The sequence below is a fragment of the Drosophila elegans genome, unplaced genomic scaffold (genome assembly GCF_018152505.1).
Source record: "Drosophila elegans isolate 14027-0461.03 unplaced genomic scaffold, ASM1815250v1 contig_149, whole genome shotgun sequence".
Lineage (NCBI taxonomy): Eukaryota > Metazoa > Arthropoda > Insecta > Diptera > Drosophilidae > Drosophila > Drosophila elegans.
This window is the reverse complement of record NW_024545513.1, coordinates 22,193,438-22,216,833: the sequence shown is the minus strand read 5'-3', so window position 1 is coordinate 22,216,833 and position 23,396 is coordinate 22,193,438. Positions and strand designations below refer to the sequence as shown.

Here is a 23,396-nt window from a genome sequence, read left to right as displayed (position 1 = left end):
ATAAAATGGCTTTGAAATTCAGCTTTTTTAAAACGCAAGTCAAATATTTTGCTTTCAAGCAATTTACTTTTGATAATATCATTTTAATGATTTGCAACGCCAAAGGATCAAGGTCCAATTTTCCCCACTGTACTCGGGCAGCACGTGGCTGTGAGTATTTCCAAACTTTTTCGTGCCGAATGCTAAACGAGAACGCCAATAACTCGGCGCAGAGCGGATCGTCCAACGTCTCTAATTACTAGGGAATCCGGGAAGAGAGGGCAAGTGGAGCCCCAGTGGCCCCCAGTTAATACGCTTTGACATAATTAAGCGCCCAGTCCGGAAAGTTGCAAAAGACAATGAATCGTCGCCAGAGCCTCACTTATGACAGCCGGGGCCCCAGTTTTTGGCATCAGTAGTCCTTCGCTCCTTCGCTCATTCGCTCCTTTGAGTGCGTTTAAAGGCAAGCACTTGCAGATAAAAGCGCCATAGAATGTACACTTAATTGGATTGGGGGTCGGATTCTGTGTAATCCAGTGGACCAGTGGACCAGTGGTCCAGTTGTCCAGTGCTCCACTTCCAGTGGACTTCGACTTGACCACGGAGCTGAGGCAGCAGTTCAATTAATGAAAATGACTTTGATGTGCTGCCACAGAGTCGACTTTTGTGTGGCTAGGTGTAATGATCGCCTTAAATGGCCTAGTGCCCACAACAGGACCAGCATGTCAAAACAAACAACTTTAAGCGGCTTTGTTCCAGCTTTGAAGCTGGCCCAAATTATCAATAATGCAACAACCGAAGGAGGCTTACAGAGGCAAAAATTTATGGCTAATGCCTCCCGATACATTTTTCGCCTTATCTAAAATAACCATTTCACATTGATTGGATGAAATTATTTCTTAGCAACTGCTTGAAAGAAATGGTTGTTTATAAGTTTGAGGTATGTTCCTTTTCAAAAGGTCCAATGTCAGAAAAAAATATCAAACATATGCGTTCTAAAAATCTTTCCCAATTTTGAAAAGTAGTAGTATTATAATAACATGGACTTTAAATCACTGAGTGAGATGTTAAACAATTTCAAACGCAGAGTTTTTATATTTAAGAGTAATATCAAACTTGATATAAGCTATTAAACTATTTTAAACCAAATTACAAATTTATAAAGAAATTAAAATGAAATGGATAATCATTCTTTCAAATTTTGTTTTGATTTTAAATGTGGATATCCCAATTCTTTGCTACTGGTCGCAATTGTATAATACAACAAGACCCACCCACAACTCCAGTTTAGCAAGGTATTTATTGTAATGTAAATCAAAAATTGTAATTAATTTTGAATTTGAAGAGTTTATTTTTCAAGTGTTCTGAGTGGCTGCAGCAGAAAGTGAGCAGCAAAGACAACAATTGTCCGAATAAGGACTCAGAGTCAGAGGTGACTCTGATTTCGAGAGTGAAATGGCAAGTAATGTCGAAAACGAAGGCGAACGAATGAATTCGAGAAGTCTGTCGAGACACTGGAGTGGAAGCACGCTTCTGTGGAGAGCGTAGAATATTAAATTTAATGCTAAATGCACTTGTCTGTTTGATTTGGACTCGTTATTGTTAGGGGAAACACAATACAAAAACTCAAATCTAATGAGATATTGATTTCAAGATTTTTTATATGAAAATTCTCTGGTTCTTAAGAACCTAAATTCATAATTACCATTTACTCGTTGAGGACAATGAACAAATCATTTTTTGTGTAAGTCTTTGACTAAATATTAAATGTTTTACCACACCAAAGAAATTTCAGCAGGCGAAAATAAGCTAAAATCGAATCCTCTACAACATTGGAGCATGAAATGGGATTCAGTTCGACAGTCGGAACGAAATGCGAACCCAAAACTTGCCCGACTTCGTGTTCTTGATTTCTGTACTCATTTGCGGAGATGCCGCTGAAAGCTCATTTACCGACTTAGGTATGCTTCGCCGCTCAAAGAGTTCGACTCCTCCGGAAGGGGAAATAATCCCAGAACCCTCGCCCACCAAAAAAAAAAATAGTAGAAGTGACCGGAAGAAGGGGGTGATCTCTCTATTCACTGGCACTTGAACGCCTTTGTGTCGATTTCAATTTGGCTGTTCACCTCGAGCGGTTTCAGCACAGAAAAAAGCAGTTTAGTTACTATGTATCAAGGTAATAGCTAAAAATATATAAATTATTTACTTTGCAAATAAATCAAACAATTAATGAAAAATTAAATATCGAGGGTGGTAAAGAAATCACTAGAAGTTTCATAAATCTTTATGAAGATATGTGTGCAACAATGTATTTTAAGCCTAATCTGTTGGATTTACTTGAAAACTTCTTTAATTTTTAAGTGCATGTCGTGTTGAGTAATTTTAAAACCCTAGTGATTTTTTGACAGCTTCCATATTTGTAAATGGTGTATTTAACCACAAGTATGTAAATGCTTAATCTTTAATTGATGTAACAGATACAAAAACGCATTAATCCTCTCTTAAGGCGGTATTAAATAACAATAAATAATAAAGCAAAGACTGCAATATCTGACAGGCCGACCATAACGTGGGCCACATGTATATCCGGTTTGCTTATAAAATAAACCATTTTTATATGAGAAAGCAAGCAATTGCTGATGGATTTTTTTTTATATTTTTTGCCGTGCAGCCTGTCAAATATTTTTATTAAATAAACTATTAGAAGGGTGGGTGGGTGGTTGCGCCCCCTTCCATCACATCAATACCCTGTCCTGCGGCACTTTTGCCCGCAACGTTGAGCGCAAACAACTTGTGTTAATTACTTAAGTTTCAGCAGTTGTTCCACTTAACAAGTTGCCGCTCCTTGCTGCTTCTTCCACACTCTCAGCTGCCATATCTTCTGCTCCGTTGTTGTTATTTTAGTCTAATTCCATGGCGTATTTGTTGTAGCGTGCCGCTTACACGCCAAAGTCATTTGCGCTCAAGTTGTTAAACTTTTTGCTTTGTAAGCGCTTTTTTCCGGCCTCAGCGGAAGCGGCGAATGCCGGGCGGAAGGCGGTGGGCGGTGAGTGGAGGGCTGCCCAAAAAGGGGGAGTGGCAGTCAGCAAAAGCCGAAGAAATCCTCCGGCGAACTGAACTGAACTGAACGGAGCCCGTCCAAAAAGAGAGAGAAAGGCATCTGCGGCATAAACGAGTCAAAACTTGTGCAAATGTTGGTGCCCAAAGTTTTTCCTAACTAATTTTCTTTGACTTTAGCATGTGTGTGTGTATGTGTGTGTGCGTGCGAAAATATGAGATATTGTCAGCAAATTGAGAAGCTCTAAGTTGCAGAGCCAATAAAATTTATGGAACATCGCATGAATATGCCTAAAATAAATTAGGCATCAGCCAAACTGCCCTTACAGAACAAATATGGTTAAGTTTTGAAGAATTCAGTAAAATACAGGAAACCATTCTGCATGTAACCACCAAGGTTTTAATTTAAAATCCAAGAGGGTATTAGACTTTGTTAATTCATCTATATATGAACTACACAGGCTGGCACTCGAAACTTTGCAAAACATTTCACATTTTTATCACCATTTCGTTCTAAATTCTGTGAGTCCTAAGCATCTTTAGATCGACAAAAAATGATTTATTTTCGAATTTTTTCACGAATGGCAAGGTAAGACTAACTATTACGAACTTACGGTTTCGTTTCGTTGGGAAGCTTATTTTATGTGAGTAGTCAAAGGAAATGATTTAAAAAAAGTTTACATTTTTGTTTACATGTATGCAGATTTTCCACCTCGCAAAAACTAAAAGCAGATTGCTCATACGCAAAGTTGTCGGCTAATTGTTGGCAAGCACCCCCAGCTATTTTCCACCCCGGAAATTCCCCACTCGCCCACCGTCTCTGCGGGCTTTTAGAAAAAGTTGTCGTCAATCACAGGACGCGCTCGTCTGTCAAATAAAGCCAAACAAGCTTAGTTGACTTTTGGGCGCCGCACATTTGTCTTGCTGTGCTGGGCCATTCGGAAAATGACCCCCAAAACCCCCCTCCTCTTAGCTAGCTTCTCTGCCCAACTAACCCCTGCACTGAGAAAAGCCTTTCCGACAATCAGATCCCAGCTTAGACAAAACTTTACGTTTTGGATTAGAAAGATACAAAATTGTTTGTGTAAATATAGGCTTATTTGCGTGAATTATAATAAAAATTGCTTCGAAAAGAATTCAAAATCTATTGATATTAGAACATTCAATCAATGTTTAACATTTTTATTTTCAAGTAAGTTTTATTTAGGCGCCACTAGAAGCTTGAACTCCCTTGTAAAGGTCTCCAACAGAATGCAGTGAAAAAAAGAACGTCGACCTTCCAAATGAAGCCAGCAATATTTTTTCTTTTAAATATATTTTCACATATCTTTAAACATCTTTATCTGTGATTTCCCTACTAGTTTCGGTGGCACTGCCACCTAACTCCTTTTAAAGCACATATACTGAGTCGCTATTTTAATATTGCTAAACTAAATCCATTTTCTTTTATGATATGAAATCAGATTGGTATTTTTGTATCTGAAAATAAATGTTTTTAATGGTGGAATAGGTAACTGGCACTTATTATTTTTAAAATAATTGTAGCTAAGAGCTGTCAAGTCCGCGAACAAAAATTATAACAAACAAATGGTCCCTTTGTATGTGAATAATTAAATGATGTCCTGGTGTATCAGTTTTAAACTTATTTATAAGAGATGTAATTATATATAATTATTAAAAAAAATATATGTAGTTATCTATCTTATCTTTTTATGTGACTAATTAAAGTAAACTAAGTTTGCATTCCTTTTTAAAGATCATCTAAGCTAGCTAACTGGCTTGCAGAGCCAAGCCAAGCTAAGCATGCTATTTTGTTGCCGAAACTTTCGCCTGGATCAAAGTACCTCCCCGTTTCTCCCAGTGCACGCACAGCAAGAACAACACTCATATTTAGGTAAGGCAAAGCGTTTTGCATACCGGGCTACTCACCATCGACGATATGCACGCGCACCGACGACGGATTGGCATTGGAGGGGGTGCATGTGTAGAGTCCCGAGTCCTGCGTGATGGCCTTCTGCACCAGGAGCCGACTGGTGGTCAGCACACCTTTCTCGGTGACTAATGATATGCCGCCGCGAGGTGAATCGAAATTTATGATCTGAAATAAATAACGCCGACGAGCGGCGGCGGGGGAAAGGCAAACAGCTTAAGTGCCGGGACACAAATTTTTTGGGGGCATCCCTACGAGAGAGATTGCTAAATTCCAGTTGTTGTGGCTAGTATTTCTGTATTCGTGTATTTGTGTTTTTGTGTATTTGTGTATTTTGTTCCTTTTCAGGATGCTGTGATGCTACTGCCCTGGCCTGGCATGTTAGTTAAATTTTTATTAATGACATCGTGTTAGTCAAGCCAGGGTGCGCTTTAGCTCCAAAGCTTAGTTATGCCAGGCAAATTTCTTATTTCGCCAGCAACTCCCGAAAAAAAACAAACATAAAAAATGGCAACCGACAACAGTATTTCCTTGACATTTGCACAAAAAAGAGAAAAACTCGGGTGCCTCACAAGAAACATGGTTTGGTGGGTTGAGATTGCGGCTAACCGAAAATTTGGTACCTTAACAGGGGTTCGGCTTTTTGGGGAGGCGATAAAGGTTCGTTGAGTTAGGACTCACTGTAAATATTTGTATTAGTATAAAGAAAGATAATAATAAATCAATCGATTTGTGGCATTTTATTGTTATTTATTATTATTGTTCATTGGTTGTTTCTTGAAGGTTACAAAAAAAAATTTAAGTTCAGATAAAATAAGATATCAAAAGATGCCTAAGTAGCTCAATGTCGTCACATTTTTATTTATTTTCAACAATTTTTAAGTGGCCTTAAATTTTTCAACAAAAGCGAAGAGCATAAAGGACTTTTACAAATAAAACAATTTAACTGGTTAAGTTTAAGTTAAAATAATAATATGCCAACAAATCTCTTAGCTGAAGACTTGAGATATTTGGGTTATCTTTTAAACCATTTTTAACAGGAAATTTGGAGTGCATCAGTTTGTCATAGTTGGGAAAGTGGCAAGTGGAAATTCCCAGGGGTACTTGTACTTTCCAAGGACATGGACTAATAATCGTTAAGGTCCATGAAATCGACCGGAGGACCCTTGTCAAACGTAGTTATTGATGCCGCTGCTGGGCTCCATTACGACTGTATTAAATTGGTGTACCTGGGACAGCCATGAATATGTATATCTGTACATTTGCACTGCAGACACGTGCACATGTCAAGTGGTTTAGTTGCGGTTTTGTGGTATTTTTTGTGATTTTTTTTTTGTGATTTTGTGTGCGTTTTTTGGGGGCTTTCAGCTGGGCTCACCTCACGATTGTGCGACCAAACGACGGTTGGCGGGGGCTCCGGTGCGAATTTCACAATGCAAGTCAAATTGATGGTGGATCCCCGGTTGATGTGCAGATCGGGGCCTCCGATGATGTCGGTGACGGGCTCTGCAAGACAGAAAGAGAAGAGCGGAGAAAAATCATTCCATAAGCTGTGCCGCACACACAAAATGGCGCATAAAACATTTTGAAAGCTCATTTCGGTTAAGCCCGAGCAACAATAAAAGTAAAAAACAAAAGTACCCGCACACATTCAAATGGCCAAGGACACTCGTAGTCGTCGTTAGCCTGTTTAAGAAAAGTTTACCTACCGTTGCGTTAAATTGTTTTCTTTCCTGCTGCGTTACCAGAGCGTATGTACTTACCATCTAACAACAACCCACCCACCCACAGCCACCGCCCGCCCATTCCGAACTGTTTGTGTATTTGTATTTGTATTTGTATCTGACATCTACACGTTTGTTTACTTTCTTATTCATCGTAAAACAATTTCTGACTTTCGAGCAGGAGAACAGCGGACAAAACGTAAAATCACACACACACAGCAAGATGGAAATGAAGAGGGTAAAAAGTGAGCGGGAATACATGCAAAGTGACATCGAAAAAGTGAAAAAGGGAGAAGCTGAACAACGGAAATCTCAAATTCAAATGCTGAGGCAAAGTAAACAACAAATTGTGTCATTAGTTCAAGGACATTGATTGAAATCTCGGTTGGCCGTAACTAAAATTGAACAATTTTAGCTTGCTCACTTCGTCCCCCTAAGACACTTTTGAGAATACTGCCGCACAGTGGACCAAATAAACCAAAAATAGCGATTTAAAAGTTATGTTTATCTGGTTAAAAAGTCGAAGTTTTGATCTTTAACAAGATTAAAGTGGCTTTAAGCAAAAACAGCGGGGAAGAAACACTTTGAATATTTAAGTGAGCTATATTTATTGTGGACAAAATGTGTTTTTATTTACTTTTACTTGACAAATGTTAATAATAGTATTTAAGAAGCTTAAGCTTTGTTATTTAACTTGCAATCAATAAATATTTGAGTAATTATTGTTTTATTATTGGTCCAAACTCTTATTTATTTTGGATTTCATATTCATATTTTCTCAGTGTATGAAGAACTTTTCCTCTGCGCTGTTTCCTTGTTCAATGCTAATAAATTGGGATTTCTTTGCCGTCTTCTAGCCCTCTCCTTCTTCATCCCCTGCCACTTTCGCCCCTTTCTTCTCCTTTCTTCTCCTTTCCCATTGTCGCCATTTTGGGAAGCAGCAAAATGGCTGCTTTAGCGCTTCCGCTTCTTGAACAACTTTCGTCAGCGTGTCTATGTCTGCGTGTCAGTGTCTGTCAGTGTTTGTTGCTGTGTGTTAGTGTGTGTTAGTGTGTGTAAGTGTGTGTCTGAAACTGCAGTTACTGTAGTCGGCTAACGGTAATGTGCTCTCTTGGCAGAAAACGCCGCTAAAGGTTAGTGAAAGTTATGTACTGCCAAATGGCTGCCACCCGCCCGAAGAAAGTGGTCGGTGGGCGGTGTGCGGTGTAGAATGTGGGCGTGTGTGTGGCGCTTTTTTGGGTTATGCCCCATTTTCCCTTTGCAACGGCGCGTATCTCTCAATCTCCATTTGAAGTTCTTTATGCGCCACAGCTATCTCTCGGCGGTGCTGCCTCAGTGGCCCATTTGCCACAGATTTGATATCCGGATATTCGGTCAACCTGATGTGCATTGCTGCCTCCACTTAACTCTGCAAGTAATCCGAGTTTTTCTAAAAGTTTTCTTGCATCCTCGTCGCCACAAAAGGAACTTCACTTGAAGGTATTTTAGGGAAATGCCTCGCGAGTGCCATAACGGAAAAGTTGTTTAAAGGGGATCATTTTTATATTTTTCAGGGAAAATTGAAAGCAATTGAAACATGCTATGCAAATAGTCGTTTCATGTGGATATGGTTATTAGCTAGTGACTTTGGAAATGTTAAATATGTTAATGGTTTTGAAATGTATGCTGGGCAAAATAAAACATTGTCTTTCGGCATTTATTCGTTGAAATTCTGCGTTTTTAATCTACGGTTGCACCCCTTTAGTCTCCTTTTAATATAATTTCCAAGCACTAGTTGTTGCATAACAAATTTTAAATCGCTTTAAAATATTGAAATTTGCCGAAAAATTCTTTTACCTAAAGACTACCAATAATTAAAAAGTGTTAGACCTCTTGAAAGTCTCTAACAATGGAACTATCATTCTTTGTTTCACCAGCTAACAATTGAAAAACCCGAAATTGTTTTTAGTTGTTTAAAAATGCAAATCCTCTTGAGCCATTAACATACCCGATAACTCGACCTGCATTTTTGAGTGTCACCTTGGTCTGGAACTTTTATTACTTGAATATTCAGTCAATCGAACAATTGGGTTCGAAACGTGTTTGTCCTTTGCATAAATTCCCGCTCTGCAAGCCCTTATTTATTTTCCTTGCCGTGCCTTTTGCCTCATACGCTGGCTGGCCGACAGCTTTTATGGCAATTTAAACTTTGCCGTTTGCAACACATTAAACTTATTGATCCAAAACTGGTTCAACAACACCGCCCACAGCACCCTTTTGGCTGGTTTGAAGCTGAATTCGGCCAAAGAGCCTTTAAAAACAATACCGAAAAGGCCTGGAAGTGGGGAGGTTGCGTAGGAAATTGCGGGTCATTCAGCGCGTGTGGGCGTTATGTGCGGGCGGGGGCGTGACTGGGGACCCTGGGCGTGGCATGTGTGTATGTGTATGTGCGGCGAGTTAATATTAAACAAATATTACGCATACGACACGGGGGAGCAGCTGGAAATCATCAAACGCTTTCGCATTGTGTGCGCGTGTGTGCTTGTGTGTGTAGCGCCAAGAAGTATGCAGCAGGTTTATTATTTATGCCATTCATGCGGTGGAACATTCAAATAATCCGCCATATCGCCACGACCACCCCAACGCTTCATTCTTCATCCAATCACCCTTCTCACCACATTCCTGCAGTCCCGGGAGGAATTCATGACCTTTTTACTTTTAATTTGGACAAGATAGGGGCGATCTCTTGAGGAGAATTCCATGCGAGCCGGCGTGCGGTCATGCGCTCCTTTGAGCATTCCGAACGGATTATCTTTGGTGATTTTTAGTTTTCCTTCTGTGCCGTACGCGCCCCATCACCCCATCACCCCTTTATCCACCCACCAACTCAATTACCAGCCGAATCCGACTTTCACCACTATACAGCAGGGGTCAATGCAAGAGCACTCCAAATTATACATTTTTGTGGTGCAAACTTGACAGGTTTATGTAATATTGAAATATTGATACATTTTTGGAGTCTTGCAAATCTTTTCCAAAGTTGTTTGTTTAATTTTACTTTGCAACTCAAAATGTATTTTCTCAAAAATAATTAAACATTTTATATATACTTAAAACATTTTTTGCTGATTTGGTTAATATGTTGTAACAAACGAAAGTATTTTTCTAGTATTATACAACTTAAAGTTATAAGCTTATTATATAATTACTTCGTAACGTGGACGTTACCTCATACATTTTTGTAGTTTTAAATTATTTCTTTTAATGATTCTTATAGCTTAGTGTTTTAGAACAACTGTCTAACAGTTTGTATGAAACTAAACATTAATTTCTGAAATTAAACAGTTTGCAATGATAAATTTATCAGTTTGAAAATCTGAAAACAATCTTTAAATGCGAGTGTTAAAGTTCTACAATGGATACAGATAAAGTGCAAAGCGTTCCCATAAGTTCATAACGAAGTGCTGAGAGCTTAGGAACCACTAGAAACAGCTTCAATGTTGACCTCGACTGTATTTACCTTGGCCTGCTCCAAGTGCGTGACCAAACTGCAAACGGCAACGGGAGAGATACTAGGGCAGTCCGAGGGGCTGGCCAACTTCAACTCATTAATCAACGTAATTTGGAGTCTTTGGGAGTGTAAACGGCGCTTATGAATGATTCATGGCCCCCTTTGGTATCTCCAGGCCACTTCTTTCCGCCCTGCCACCAATCCGCCCAATTTCTATCCCCATTCCCCCTTAACTCGAATACTCTTATCGAATTAGTTGCTGCATTTGCGCCTTGCACTTTGATTAATCGCCATGTCAACATTTGAGCCTAATTTGCAACTTTTATGCCGGGGCTTTCGAATGTGATTTATGGCCGAAAGGCAAACACCAAATTCGCAAAGAGAAACACACACACACACACACACGGGTGAACTGGCGAAACAGGCCCGAAATTTAAACGCCACAGTGTGTTTCTGCGTGTGTTGCTGCCTGTCACTTAAAGGGATGTAAATCAAATAATAAATTTCAATAAAAAGACAAATAAAACCTATCAAACGTGTATGTGCATGTGCCCAAAAACGATTCCCAAGAGGTCGCCTTCAGGACTCGCCCACTTGGGTCTCTGGTTGTTTACAAGCCGATTTTTAATGCCTGCTGAAAAACATTCGATATTTGATATGTGCTTCTGGGGTCTGCGGAATGTCTAGAACCTTTTTAAGTCGTACTAAAAGCGGAACAGTCGATTTAGGGGCTGATATAAACATTTATTGATTCGATATTATGATGCACCATTAAAGATCCTTTTTTCTGAATTCCTCTATTTCTGAGTTATAATAATAAAGCATTTTAAATAAACACAAGTCAACGGTTTTCGAAAACTATATGGTGTCGTTTAGTTCTGATTTATCATTTGCCATAGGCTTAAATAAATAAAACCCTTTTATAAGGAATTTTTAATTAATTTCCTGTTGTTTAGCAACTAGTTTCCTAAATGCCCCCTGATGCTTACACTATGTGTGCATTTATTAATTAAAAATACACTTTAAAACTAAAAGGATCTCATTCTTTTTCTAAATCACTTAATTTATGGATGACAATAAAATATGTGTATATAAATTAAAGTTCAAAGCTTAAAGAATTTATATAATAAACCCGACTTTAGCCTTGCTTTAACATGAAAATAAATCTTATTTATCATTTGTTATAGGCTTTACACTTTTTAAGCATCTATTAATTAAAGATACACTATAAATTTGCACTGTGTTCCAGCTGTGTAAATAACTTGGTAATCTCTAATCCGAATCATAAAAGTGTCACCATTTCGGTGTGGATTTTTATATGTTTTCGTTGCTGTCATAAAGGTTAACGTAATGCCGCCTATAACAACACACAAGCACCCACTTAGAAGAACTCGGGGCACGCCCAGTTTGCGAAACTGAAACTGAGTTTGTATTCGAGGCTGGGAGATGGCAAAGGCTTACACGCTCATAAACCTTTATGCGTTTTCAATTGAATTGTCCCGAAGTTCGGGGCGTGGGTCTCAACCTTCATTTTTCCGTTGGCTCTGGGTTGTGGGTAATAAAATTTGTTGCCGTTGTCGCCATTGTTCTACGAGGCGCGATTTTATGATACCTTCAACATATTTCAACTCCACAACAAGGAAGAGCGTTAAGGATAAATTAAAGAGTTTATTTTTAGGGACCTCGTCCCTTTGTTCAGATTTGAAAACAATTTGTTTAGAAAAGAAAAGGATAATCTGGGGGTGTTCAAAAGTATGCAGTAAAAAAAGTAAACATCGTCTTTCTAAATAAGTTCGACGGACTTCAAGATTTTAAATATATGGTTGCATATTTTTAAGAGTACGTTACACACCTTAATAGCAAGTTTCACAACCCTGTGACTTCTATTCAAGTAACTACACCCCTTTGTAATGACTTCCTTAGCTGAATATTTAAGTTTAAGGACGCGGATACTCTAGAGTTTGGGCCAATTGAAATGGCAAATGGTAAATGGTAAATGGAAAATTGGTCCCTCGGCCAAGCGCAACAAGCACTTGGGCGGTGAACAATGGGACATGGCAGGACAATGACATGGGTAAATCGGTCCGTGGCACGTACTCGGTTCAATAGTTGATTGGGCGACGGCTTATGAACTTCCTCGACACTTGCATATATAAATGCGAAACCAAATGCGAATTGCGAATGGCGAAATCGACTTTTGTCCGTTGATTGACTCCGCCTGTCCGAACAATCGGGACAAAAGGCAGTCCTGGCAAACAGCTTGCAGTTGCCAGGATGCAAAGCCAGAATCTATCAGCCGTGCATTATAATTTCAATATTCAATGCAGCACACACGCACCCCAACTCCGTGCATATAATATGGAACTGGAATAACTGATGGATTCGATTCGATTTGGTCGGACGAGAAATCATTGCACATTTGAAAATCATTGAGAGCCGTCGATGCACGAAATGGTTGTGTGATTACGGCCCAGGCCTATCTGTTGGCCACTTTAAGCCCTGCTTTTGTGTTAGCCTACACTTTAGGAAAAACATGTTATTTGGCTTGAAATTCCATGAAGAAGGGTGCTACCGAAGTTGCTTGGATTTCCATAACATATAGGTGTCTAAAAGTATGCAACAATATACTGTAAGTCTAACGAAATCATTACAAAGGATGACGTTTCTATTTCCATGCATACTTTTAGACACAATTTTAAGTGATTTCAAAACTGTAGTGGGATGAGAAGCAAGATTATTTGTCAAATAAAGCTAACACAACGGAAATATATCTTCCTATTCTTTGCAGCTTGTGCCCCAAAAATGTTCCCATATGTCTGCATATTCATTACATATCTTCTCTATTAGGTGACGTCTGCTGTACCACTTGTAATACGCTGCTGCCCCAAAAACCTACCAGCGTTGGGTTTGTCCAGGAAATTGACATGAATTATTTGGCACTCGGCATTCGGCATATCGCATGTCGCACCCCACAAGCCAATAACTTAACCGGCGATTGCTGCACCACCCCACGAATCGCCCAATTTCATGGCGGCTGTCGTCACTGACAAATGCTAAGAACTCACCACCTCCCCCCACGATGAACTTTCGTCACGCAGCCACCGACAGGCGGACGCACTTTATTTGCTGGCATTTGGCATGACAAGGACGACGAGTACCAACGGAATGCCCTCCTCTCCTGCAAGGATACTGTGAGCTACACTCCAAGCAAGTATTATTTTATATATAACTAGAACATTATCTTTAATGAAGATTCATGTTTTATAAAAAACTTTTTAAAACAATCGCTTTAAATTCCTTTTTCTTAATGTATCTTATTCCATTTTGTACACGTTTTTCCGGAATTAACATACTAATTAATTTTTTAGTGAATTAAATGTGATTCAAATGACCTTAAATTATAATAACACCATTTGCAAAATAAATAATTTTAAACTAAATTTGTGAATATTTAATTATTTTTATTTGATTATTTTTCACTGAAATAACTAAATTCGGTGATGGATTTTGAGATACAAAACCAATATTTTTGCATTGCATATTATATAGAAAATAATTCGAACTGTTTTTTAATTAAAAACTCTTTTCTGAGTGCAGGAGAGTCTATTTTAGGGTGTGATCTACAGCCAAAACCAGAATCAAAGCTTTAGCCTGGGCAGAAATACTCCGGCTCTCTGGCAAACAACCGCAAATGTGTTTGTGCGTGACTGCGGCCAGAGCCACGCCCCCAACCTCATAGCCGCCCCTATGCCTATCCGCATAAGCACCCCACTCGAACCCCGAAGGCAAAGTGTTGAAAGTGGAATTATGTGTGTTTGTGTTGACATTATAATAATGGTTTGGTTTATGTTTATAGTCTGCTTCATGCAACCGTACACATGTACGTCCTTTCGTCCTTCGTCCTTCCCCTTGTCATGGCTTCGACTCATGTTCCAATTCCGATTCTGATCCCTATTCCTATTCCTAACGCCACAGAGCACCCCTTGCAACTTTTGCTCCCATGTCCATGTCCTGGCTGACTGTGTGTATGTGTGTGTGTGTGTGTGTTTGCTTTGATTACTATTCAAATATTGTGACAGTGTGAAAAATAAACAAATTTGCATTATTTATTTTCATATTTGTTTGCTTTCGGGCCCGGCAGAATCCCAGTGTGAGTCTGAGTGAGTCCTGCCCCGAAATAAGCTCCAAAAGCGAAAACTTTTCGTTCGCTACTCCCCAAGCAAAGTTCCCTCGAAATTTTTCCAACAATTAATAAAACAAATTATGCATTGAAAAGAGGCAGCGAGGGACGTTTTAATTTGAATACGATGTCTACAAAGAGCCTAATAAATGAGGCGACTGCCGAAAACTGTTTCTAAAATGACTGATAGAGAAAGCTGAGTAGCGAAGAATATTCGCGAAGCGCAGCTGAAAATTAAGTATATAATTGCAAAAACGATTAAGAGTAGAATTTTTTAAGGTAATAATAAGAGTAAAAAATATGCAAAATAAATGGATTGTTTTTTTTTTTGGTTTTTATTAAATACTTTCCATTTAAAAAGGATACCTTTTGTAAAAATAAGTACTTCTTAAACAATTTTTTAAATAAGTTTCAAAATTTATGTGAAAAAATGTATTGTGAAAGTCACAAATGGGATGTTTTAATGGTTAAAAGGTTGGTTCTTGCTTTCTCAATATGTGGTTCTTGTGAAAAATGTATGTCAAATGCCCCCCAGTCATTCGCTTGCTCCGCAACTAACCATAGCTGCGGTCATGACAAAGTAAATCTAAAATACGCAAAATATTGTGTGTCGTGTCATTAGTTTGCGGCGCCTGAAAGAAGGCAACGTTTTCTTGGCATCGCCTCTTGCCGCATAAGTTGTGATTTATGAGCCGAGGCAGCAGCAGCAGCAGCAGCAGCACCTTCGGCCAGCAGCAGCAGCTCCTCGCAGGATAGCAGTATCTATCCGACATCCTACATCTCAGATCATCATGCGTCCCCTGGTCGCTTGGATTTCACCGGTGAGGGGGGGAAAACTGGATGCTGGATGCTGGCGGCGGCGGCGGCGGCCTGTGAAAAGCCATAAAGTGCAAATGGTGCCCAGGGGAATCATCAAACAGCAAAAAGCTGCCATAAAACGACACAAACATGTGCGCAACACCAACACCACGCGGCAGAGTGGGAACGGGAAACGGGAAACGGGAAACGGGAAATGGGAAATGGGAAAGTGTGGGCTGGAGGGGGGTTTTGGATGTCCGGGTAAGGTAGCTGAAACGGAGACCCGGAAATAGATACGCCATCAAGTGGTCAACATTCGTTGGTGTGGCTGTCCCTGTATCTGTGTATCTGTATATCTGTGTGCCTGTGTATCTGCGTATCTGTGTGCCTGTGTATCTGCGTATCTGTGTATCTGTGGCCCGCTGCCAGATTGGATATCAGTGTAAACATCAAAGTAGTTGGCAAATCACTCACACGTAGCCAACTAAAAGCGCTATGGACCAGGAAGAGGATGGTTAAGATGGAAAAGTTGTGGCCCGTCCGTGTGCATGGCATACAAATTGGCGGCAGTTTTGGGACCACACTGAGCGAAATAACTGGCCCGGGCTTGATTAACGCGCCGGCGGGGTGTGGGAATGAATACAATAATGGGGACAGCCAAATGTGGCCGGCATCTCTTGTGTGAACAACTAAATTTGCCACAAGATATATATACGGTAGCACTGCTTGAAATGGGAATCAAAGCGAATTGAAAGAGACTGATACTGAGTGCTGTATGCTTTTACCGAAACTTGATACATCATTTATGAATGCTTTTGTGAAAACTCAAATTTGTCAATACACTCGCGTTTTGGGATATAAAAAATTTCTGGAAAAAAACATTTTTATCCTAAAATGGGTTAGATTGTTTTTTTTAATTCGCTTATTAAGCTAATGCTTCAAAAACTAAGTTATCCACTTTGAGTAACATTTAAAAACATAATCATAAGACATTGATTTTTTTGCTTAAAAAAAAAAAATAATTTTTAAGTGAGTAAGTAAAACATAATAAATAAACATTTAATTGCCATTTTTATACTATTCAAAATGACAAATATAATTTCCGGTCTGAGGAAGTTTCAGAAACCGCCATTGTAGATCTATTACCAAAGCTTTTTAATTTGGCAGCAGGGCGTATTAGTAATATGCCGTTGTATAATATTTTAAAAACTAAAATGATGTAAACGGTCTACAAATCTATACATTTTAATGCAAATTTATAGAGACTTTAACTTCTAAATCGAAATCCGAATGATCAGAATCTTGGAAATAATAGGGGTGCTACCGAAATCACTACTTTTCCAATAGCTTAAAAAGGGGCCAAAAAGTATGCAATAAAAAATTGGGTCACAATAAATCCATCAGACTTGCGGACTATTAATTGCATATTTGCATACTTTTAGACACCTTTATAAATTATTTCAAAACCCAGTTGAATTCGCCTTGTGTTTTTTTTGTACCTTCGGTATTTGCAATCGGACTGTCACCAAATTTTTAATTTTCGCACTTACCAACAATGTTGAGGTAGACGGAGTGTCCAATGGGGGGCGTGGTCGATATCTGGCACTCGTAGATACCGGAGTCCTTACGCTGAGCATAGCGTATACGCAGTGTCCAATCCTCGGCGTGTGGCGAGTGCATGGCCTCGAATCGCTGGTCGGAAGTGTACGTGTAGCGGCCCACAGTAAGCAGGTGTATATCCCTGTGCCGCACCCAGGATACCTGCAAGGACGAGAAAGGGGGTGGAGAGGGGGCACTTAGTACGGCGTCTGGGTGACAGGTGAAATGGCCACGATGAGCAGCCAAAGTGCAGCGCCAACTGACTTTTGGGGTTTTTAATTGCGCGCTTAGGTTTCGATTTGACTGCTGTGCATGTGTGTGGTGGCTGCTGCTCGATTAAAGGACATGTCGCACAGCACATCCTTACCACCACACCAGCACACTCACAAACTCTCACACACACAAACACACACACACCGACCAACGGAGAAATTCGTACAATAAACAATTTAAAAGCCAAATTGAAATCGAATGTGGTCGTTGGTCTGGCCTGCACTGAAAAAAAACTTCTTTAATTAAGCCAAGCAGAGCCTTTTGATTTTTAATTAAATATCTTGTTTTTTAGCTATCTTTTAACTTTTAAATTCTCCAAAGAAAATGGAAAACAATATAAATAGTCTGTTACTATACAACTCATGATACCTGTTTTTTATACTGTTAAAAAACATTTTAAAAGTAGTTATTTACCATTTATAATTATTTTTTTTCTCTGGTCATTTTTAATTACTCAAGCAAAAATACAAAATATTTTCTAAGAAAAATGTAGCTTATCTGTTGGTATACCTTTGACGATCAGCAAAGGTTTATTAAATTGATTGGTTATTCAAAAGTGCTTCACATCAATGTTGTGCCATGAGTTTTTAAAAAGTAGTCTTCATTTTGGCTGATTGACTTGGAAAACCCCTGGAAATTTCGAGGAATTATTGATTGGTAAATGATTTTCCCAGTGCCCGATGGCTGCTAAGCTTGGCAGATCGCCGTAGCAAACTGACTTTTGTAGAACCCTGTGAAGAGTCCTGAAAAGCTGCTCGCTCCTCGCTTCTGCATGCTGTTTGAGTTGCGTGGTGACTCCCCAGAGCCCCCCGTCCACTTCTGCTAACTGGTGGCCATAATTACGCGCCGCTTAACCCGCTGACCGGCGCGGGGGCTTAAATCGGACGGCAGACGGAGACAAATCAACAAACGCATCGCATTTGGGTGCGGGAAAAAGGATTTTGGGCTGCGGAACGTTGACATCGCCTGTGGTCTGCGGCAATGGCGCGAAACAATCGCGTGTGTGAGTGCGTGTGGGTACGGGTCGCCATTGAGGATTTGGGATTGGGGATTCAGGATGGAGGACTGAGGATTTTAGGACCCTGTTGACTTTGTCCCACTGCCCGCATATACATACGTATATGAGGCTGACCAACATGCACAACCATTCATTGACACACACGCCTGGCTTCTGCATGTCTGAATGCGAATTGCAATCGAACATTTTGGATGATTGGCAAATTTTTGAAGCAATTGGAGCGGGCGGGAGCAGATGTCCCCCTTCCAATCACTTACCCCCTTTTCCCCTGCACACTTTTGATATTTACAGCTTAGAAAAGACACCGAAAAAAATGCTGGGATTTCTGAACGATCATTTAATATGTTTTTGACACATTTGCATGTCCTGCATTAAACTATTTATATAATTAAGCAAACCATTATGACTTAAGAAAAGCTGGAATATTTATATCAAGTAAGGGCAAAGTAAATGCCATCGATTCAACAGACTAACAAATTTGTATAATTTATATTTTAATATTAGAATATTCATAATTTATATGCAGCTATCAAAGGATATATCTATTTACTCAAATGTACATTTATAAATGAAAAAGGCATATATATTGTAACTTTATAAAAATGTCATATAGTTATTAAAAGGGACAAGAATAATCTTTACTTTTTGGGTATTTTGAATATAGAATATAAATTTATAAGCCAAAATACCTTTTAGTTTTTGTGTTGTCCTCAATAATCTTTTCTTACTGTGCAGGCACTCACATTGAAGTAAATACAGTCTCTACGTTCCCCTGCAGTTGTAATTATTTTAAGGGACCATCACTGGTTTTCCCTCTTTCGAAGCAGCTTTTAATAGTGCTTTTGTTTCAAAACTCAGTTTGCTCGAGTCCCATTCGAATTCATACTCATCCACATATGGGTTGGACACATATTATTCCCTATGATTATTTGTTTCGAGCTGCTGGTCGCATCCATTGCCACCAACGATGGCAGCATGTTTGAATTTGTTTTGCTCTGGGAATCGCAAAATAGCAGTGGGAAATATTGATATAAGTCTGGCCTAGTAAAGATCAACAAATAATTAAATACATGCCCAGATTTTAAATATACATGTTTGTGATTGAATTGCATTGAATCACATATTTCATAAAAATATTCAAGGGAGTTTTTGATTTGTAAAATATGTTTTACAAATGTTTGTCAAAGGCTTACAAAAAGCAAAGCTTGAGAGCTAATTAAGTAATTAGCTTTGGCATTCCCGCAGTGTGTTTAAAATGTCCTATTTAAATATAAAGCACTTGCAATTAGGCAAAGATTCGTGTAAACCCTAAATTTGGCATGTTTGGGCCATCAGTTAGGCTGTTTTTTTTACTGTTTAAGTATGTTGGGTTTAGTCATTACGAACAGTCTGTAATTATTTTGTGCGGCTTTTGGTCTGCTAATGAATTTGTTGTACGATTTGCACCAATCACTGAGTGGATTGGAGTATAGGATGACGAAGAGTGTAGAGGAATGCTGCATTCTGGCCATTCTGGGCATTCTATGTGAAGGCAATTAGATAATTACGACAACATTATTAGCAAATTAATTTTGATTTTATGCGGCGGATGCCAAACGCCAAAAAGAGGAAAATGGAAGGATTGCACATTGTGCCCACTCCTAAATCCCACCATATATAAGGAGATATTCCCTCTGTGTTCGGTGCAATTGCAAAATGCGCATTTTTGTTGCATCAACCATAGTTGTTTTTGCCTTTGCTGCAGATTGTGTTGGCGGCAGGCCAAAACATTTGGCAAGGAAACGTGTCGGGGGATTTGCGATTGCCTTGGCCCATTTAGCAGAGCCAAAAATAAATCCCCAGCAATACAAATTAAAAAACAGCCAAAGGCGCACCTAATGAACACCTAATGCCGTGATAAGGCGCTTTCGATAGTCGATATTAAATTTAAAATCGCATTTTAGCCCAACACGAAAATCAACACCCTTCTAAGCTCTTGAGTCAAAGTGAGTAGGCCAATTAAAAATCAATAAATATGAAAAGCCAAAGCTTTGAAATACGAAAACACAAATCAATTCAAGCTTTCTTCAGCACTTAGAGGTGAGCAGAAAATTGAAGTTTTTATCAAATTGTTATTAAAATATCAGAGCAAACATTTGTGCTGGTAGTCAAAAAATACAGATTTTAATTTGGGCCAAAGCGATTATTGATCCAAATTTGCATTAATACACAATTTTATTGGAATGTGAGTGGAAAATGTATGAAGGCAACCCCAAAAGCAGAATTCCATGAGCTCTCTAAAACTCACAAATATCTGTTCAGTCTCACAGTTCTCCATTGTAATTGGCGAAACACTCACATACTTTGCCAATCGAGACAGAGCCCGAGCACTTGAGCTCGCCAAATATTGCTATGCATAAATTTGATTGCATTTTGATTTCAGTTGGATTCGCTCAGCCCCCCCCCCATCACAAATTCCCTTCCCGCTAAAGCGAAGCAATTTATGGTGCTCCAAAAATGATTTCCGCTGCTCATGGCCTCAAAATTGGAGGGGTTTGAAGGTACTGGGATGATCTAAAGCCTCGACATCAGCCCCATTATTGTGTGCTACAATATTTCCATTCAGATTCAGATTCAGATTCCGATTCTGATGCCGATTCTGATGCCGATTGTGATTTCGATTCACTTCGACTGCAGCAGCTGGCACAATTCCGTGTTGCCCGTTTTCCAGGCCCCAAATGAAGTGACCCCCGTCCCAAAAACGTAGCGAAATCTCAACCCAAATTCGACCCGCGCTAGCTCGGTATATAAAAACAGTTGCCGTTACAGCCATTTCAAATATGCCGCTGGCTTTTTTGGCATCCGCGGCTCCCTTCCGCCAAAAACCGTCCCACCACCCACCGCCCACTGTTGTGTGCCAAAAGGGGTGTGGCCGCTGGCAGACAAAACGGCAGGAAGCGAAAATCTAGCAGCAGCAAAAGCAAACGCAAGAGCAACAGCAACAGCAGCAGAAATGAGCAAAATTATGAGTGCAGAATTTTCTAATTTAATGTGATTATTATTTGCACTATCTCGCCGGGCACCGAGCTCCGGGCTCAATTTATTTTTGCGAAAATGTCTGGCCAGGATCACGGAAGTGTCATTAGTCAGGTTTCTGTGCCACCGGAGGAGAGGTATTTATATTGCCAGCAGTAGTTTTGACTCTAGATTTAAAATCAAATTAAAGGAACGCAACAACACGCTAAATTGAATTTAATAGTAATTGCATTTAGCTTTAAAGTTGAATGATATGTGTTGAAATCTCCAAGAGTATATGTTTGGCATTTTAAATTTTAACTTATCGCCATTATCGCAATATAGTTCAATGTTCTTATAGTCTTTTTGAATTGGAAATATATATTTATATACATATTTTGAAATTTAAGAAAAAATAGTAACAAAAATTGGCTTGCCTGAATATTTAATACTTTAAACATTGCTTAATTTTATGCATATTAAGAAAAACTCAATAATCACAAAAGTTACAAAATAAGATAGGAAGATAAAAAGTGCTTAGCTAAATTAAAATACATGCAAAGCTATTATTTGTAGCCTTACAAAGCGCGGACAATAACAAATTGTTACTCTGAAATGCTAGGAAATGAGTAACAGAGAATAATACAACAAAAATATGCTTTGTAAACAGCAATCATCAAATATTTCTCTGTAAGGCAGCGGCAGAGGATTGTTAATCACGAGTCCCGGGAAATCTTAAGTCAGTTTTTTTCCCGGTTCCGTGCAGATTGCCGGAATGACTTGTGAGTTGGCTGCTGTCTGTCTGTTTTGTGTATGTTTTTGTGGGTGGGTGGGAAGATGGGAAGGTGGGAAGGTCGACCAGTGAGCCACCTGCTGAGAGGGGGCCCTGATTGGCACTTCATTTCGGCTGCAGTCGGACTCCCAGCTCAGTTGCCAGGTAGTCCCAATCAGCAACCTCTCACGTGCAGCAACAATGGCAACAATAAACTAAGCAAACAACTTGGCAAACAGCTGGGGAGAAAACAGGGGGGCAAAATCCAGAAAATCGGGGGGTAATCGAGGGGAAATCGAGGGGAAAGCGAGGTGAAATCGGGGAAATGGGTCTCCGAGTGAGCAGCTCCTTACATATTCAAAAGCAAGGACATCTCATAATTTGCGCTCGTTTCTATCGCCCAGCTCGGTGCAATATAAACCAACTAAAAAGTTTCACGCAGCGCAAACTTTAAGCTTCCCAAGCCGCCCCACCACTGCTGCAAAAATAAAAAGCGAGCAGCAGTGGGGCTAACAAAGTGTCGCCGGAGCAAAGAAAAACAACCAGCGAGTAAAGCGTCGTGGAAAAAACTTGTCAGCGCGGCTTTGGGGACACATGAAGCACATGCCGCAGTCCCAGACTAAAGAATGCCCCCAAACTCCCAAAAAAAAAAAACCCTCTTTTTTAGACCCCCACCCCCCTCCATCCAGCCAATCATCAGAAGGGCGGGATCCTGAAACCTTCTAATGTCCCCGCTGTCCGTGATATGTGTGCAACCAAAAAACCAGAAGGCAAGAAAAATCTCAGAAGCCAAACCTTAAAATACCCTTGACTTCTATGGAACTAGTACAGTTACAAAAAGTATAGAAATTCTTTGAAAGTTTGCAAAGGCTTTAATTATTATTATCATCATTTGCGGATATTAGAAAACAAACAAATTAAAAAATATATAAATGACAAAGGCGTTTAAAAAAAACTGGAAAATAAGTAATAAAAAGCTGGTAAAAATACTTCCTGCTATTAATACATAGCATAGACAGTGTATTCTTAATAAAACAAAAGTTTAACTACGAAATGAGAAAGTGTTAAAAGACCTTTATTTCATGTAAGATAATACTTAGGTTCGATTTCTCAATGTCACGTTAATGTTCTTACGCTTGTAATCGTTTAGTTAAATCGTTCGTAAACTTTTTGTCGAAAATTCGAAAAAAATCTCAAAAAATAAATTTAAATGTGTTGAGAAGCAATTAGCACATGTTATAATAACTTAATTGTATGCTAATCTATCCAAAAAAGTTAAGTTGTTTTGAAATGCAAGTTCGCTTTCTCAATGAGATGTTAATTTTTAGAAGGAGAAATTTTTACATAAATCCTTGTCATTTTTGTTTTGCGGTTGACAAATTTAAAATGAAATATAGCATCTAGTTATGAATTTGCGGTAAGATATTGGAAAAGTACTTGTAAGCGAAATAGCAATTTCACTCAATGTCAAAACTTAACATGACATAAAGAAATCGGCTGTTATCACTTGGCTAGTATTTTAATAAGCGATAGTACACCTGTTGGTTATGTTGCTTGTTATGCCATTTAAAGTTCTGCAAAA

At 39.2% G+C, this 23,396-nt stretch overlaps 1 protein-coding gene across 4 annotated transcripts in view; it reads right to left on the bottom strand.

Annotated features, from left to right (window-relative positions):
• Positions 1-23,396, bottom strand: part of LOC108135421 (zwei Ig domain protein zig-8) — a 165,327-nt gene that overhangs the window by 5,731 nt on the left and 136,200 nt on the right. For 3 of the 4 annotated variants that reach the window (XM_017256145.2, XM_017256146.2, XM_017256147.2), the window contains 3 exons: positions 16,709-16,919; positions 6,345-6,472; positions 4,966-5,134 (listed from right to left, as the gene is read on the bottom strand). In XM_017256145.2, coding sequence (XP_017111634.1) covers positions 4,966-5,134; positions 6,345-6,472; positions 16,709-16,919 — 508 coding nt within the window. Of the gene's footprint in view, positions 1-4,953; positions 5,135-6,344; positions 6,473-16,708; positions 16,920-23,396 lie in introns of all 4 variants that reach the window. The other variant, XM_017256148.2, reaches the window with a different exon arrangement.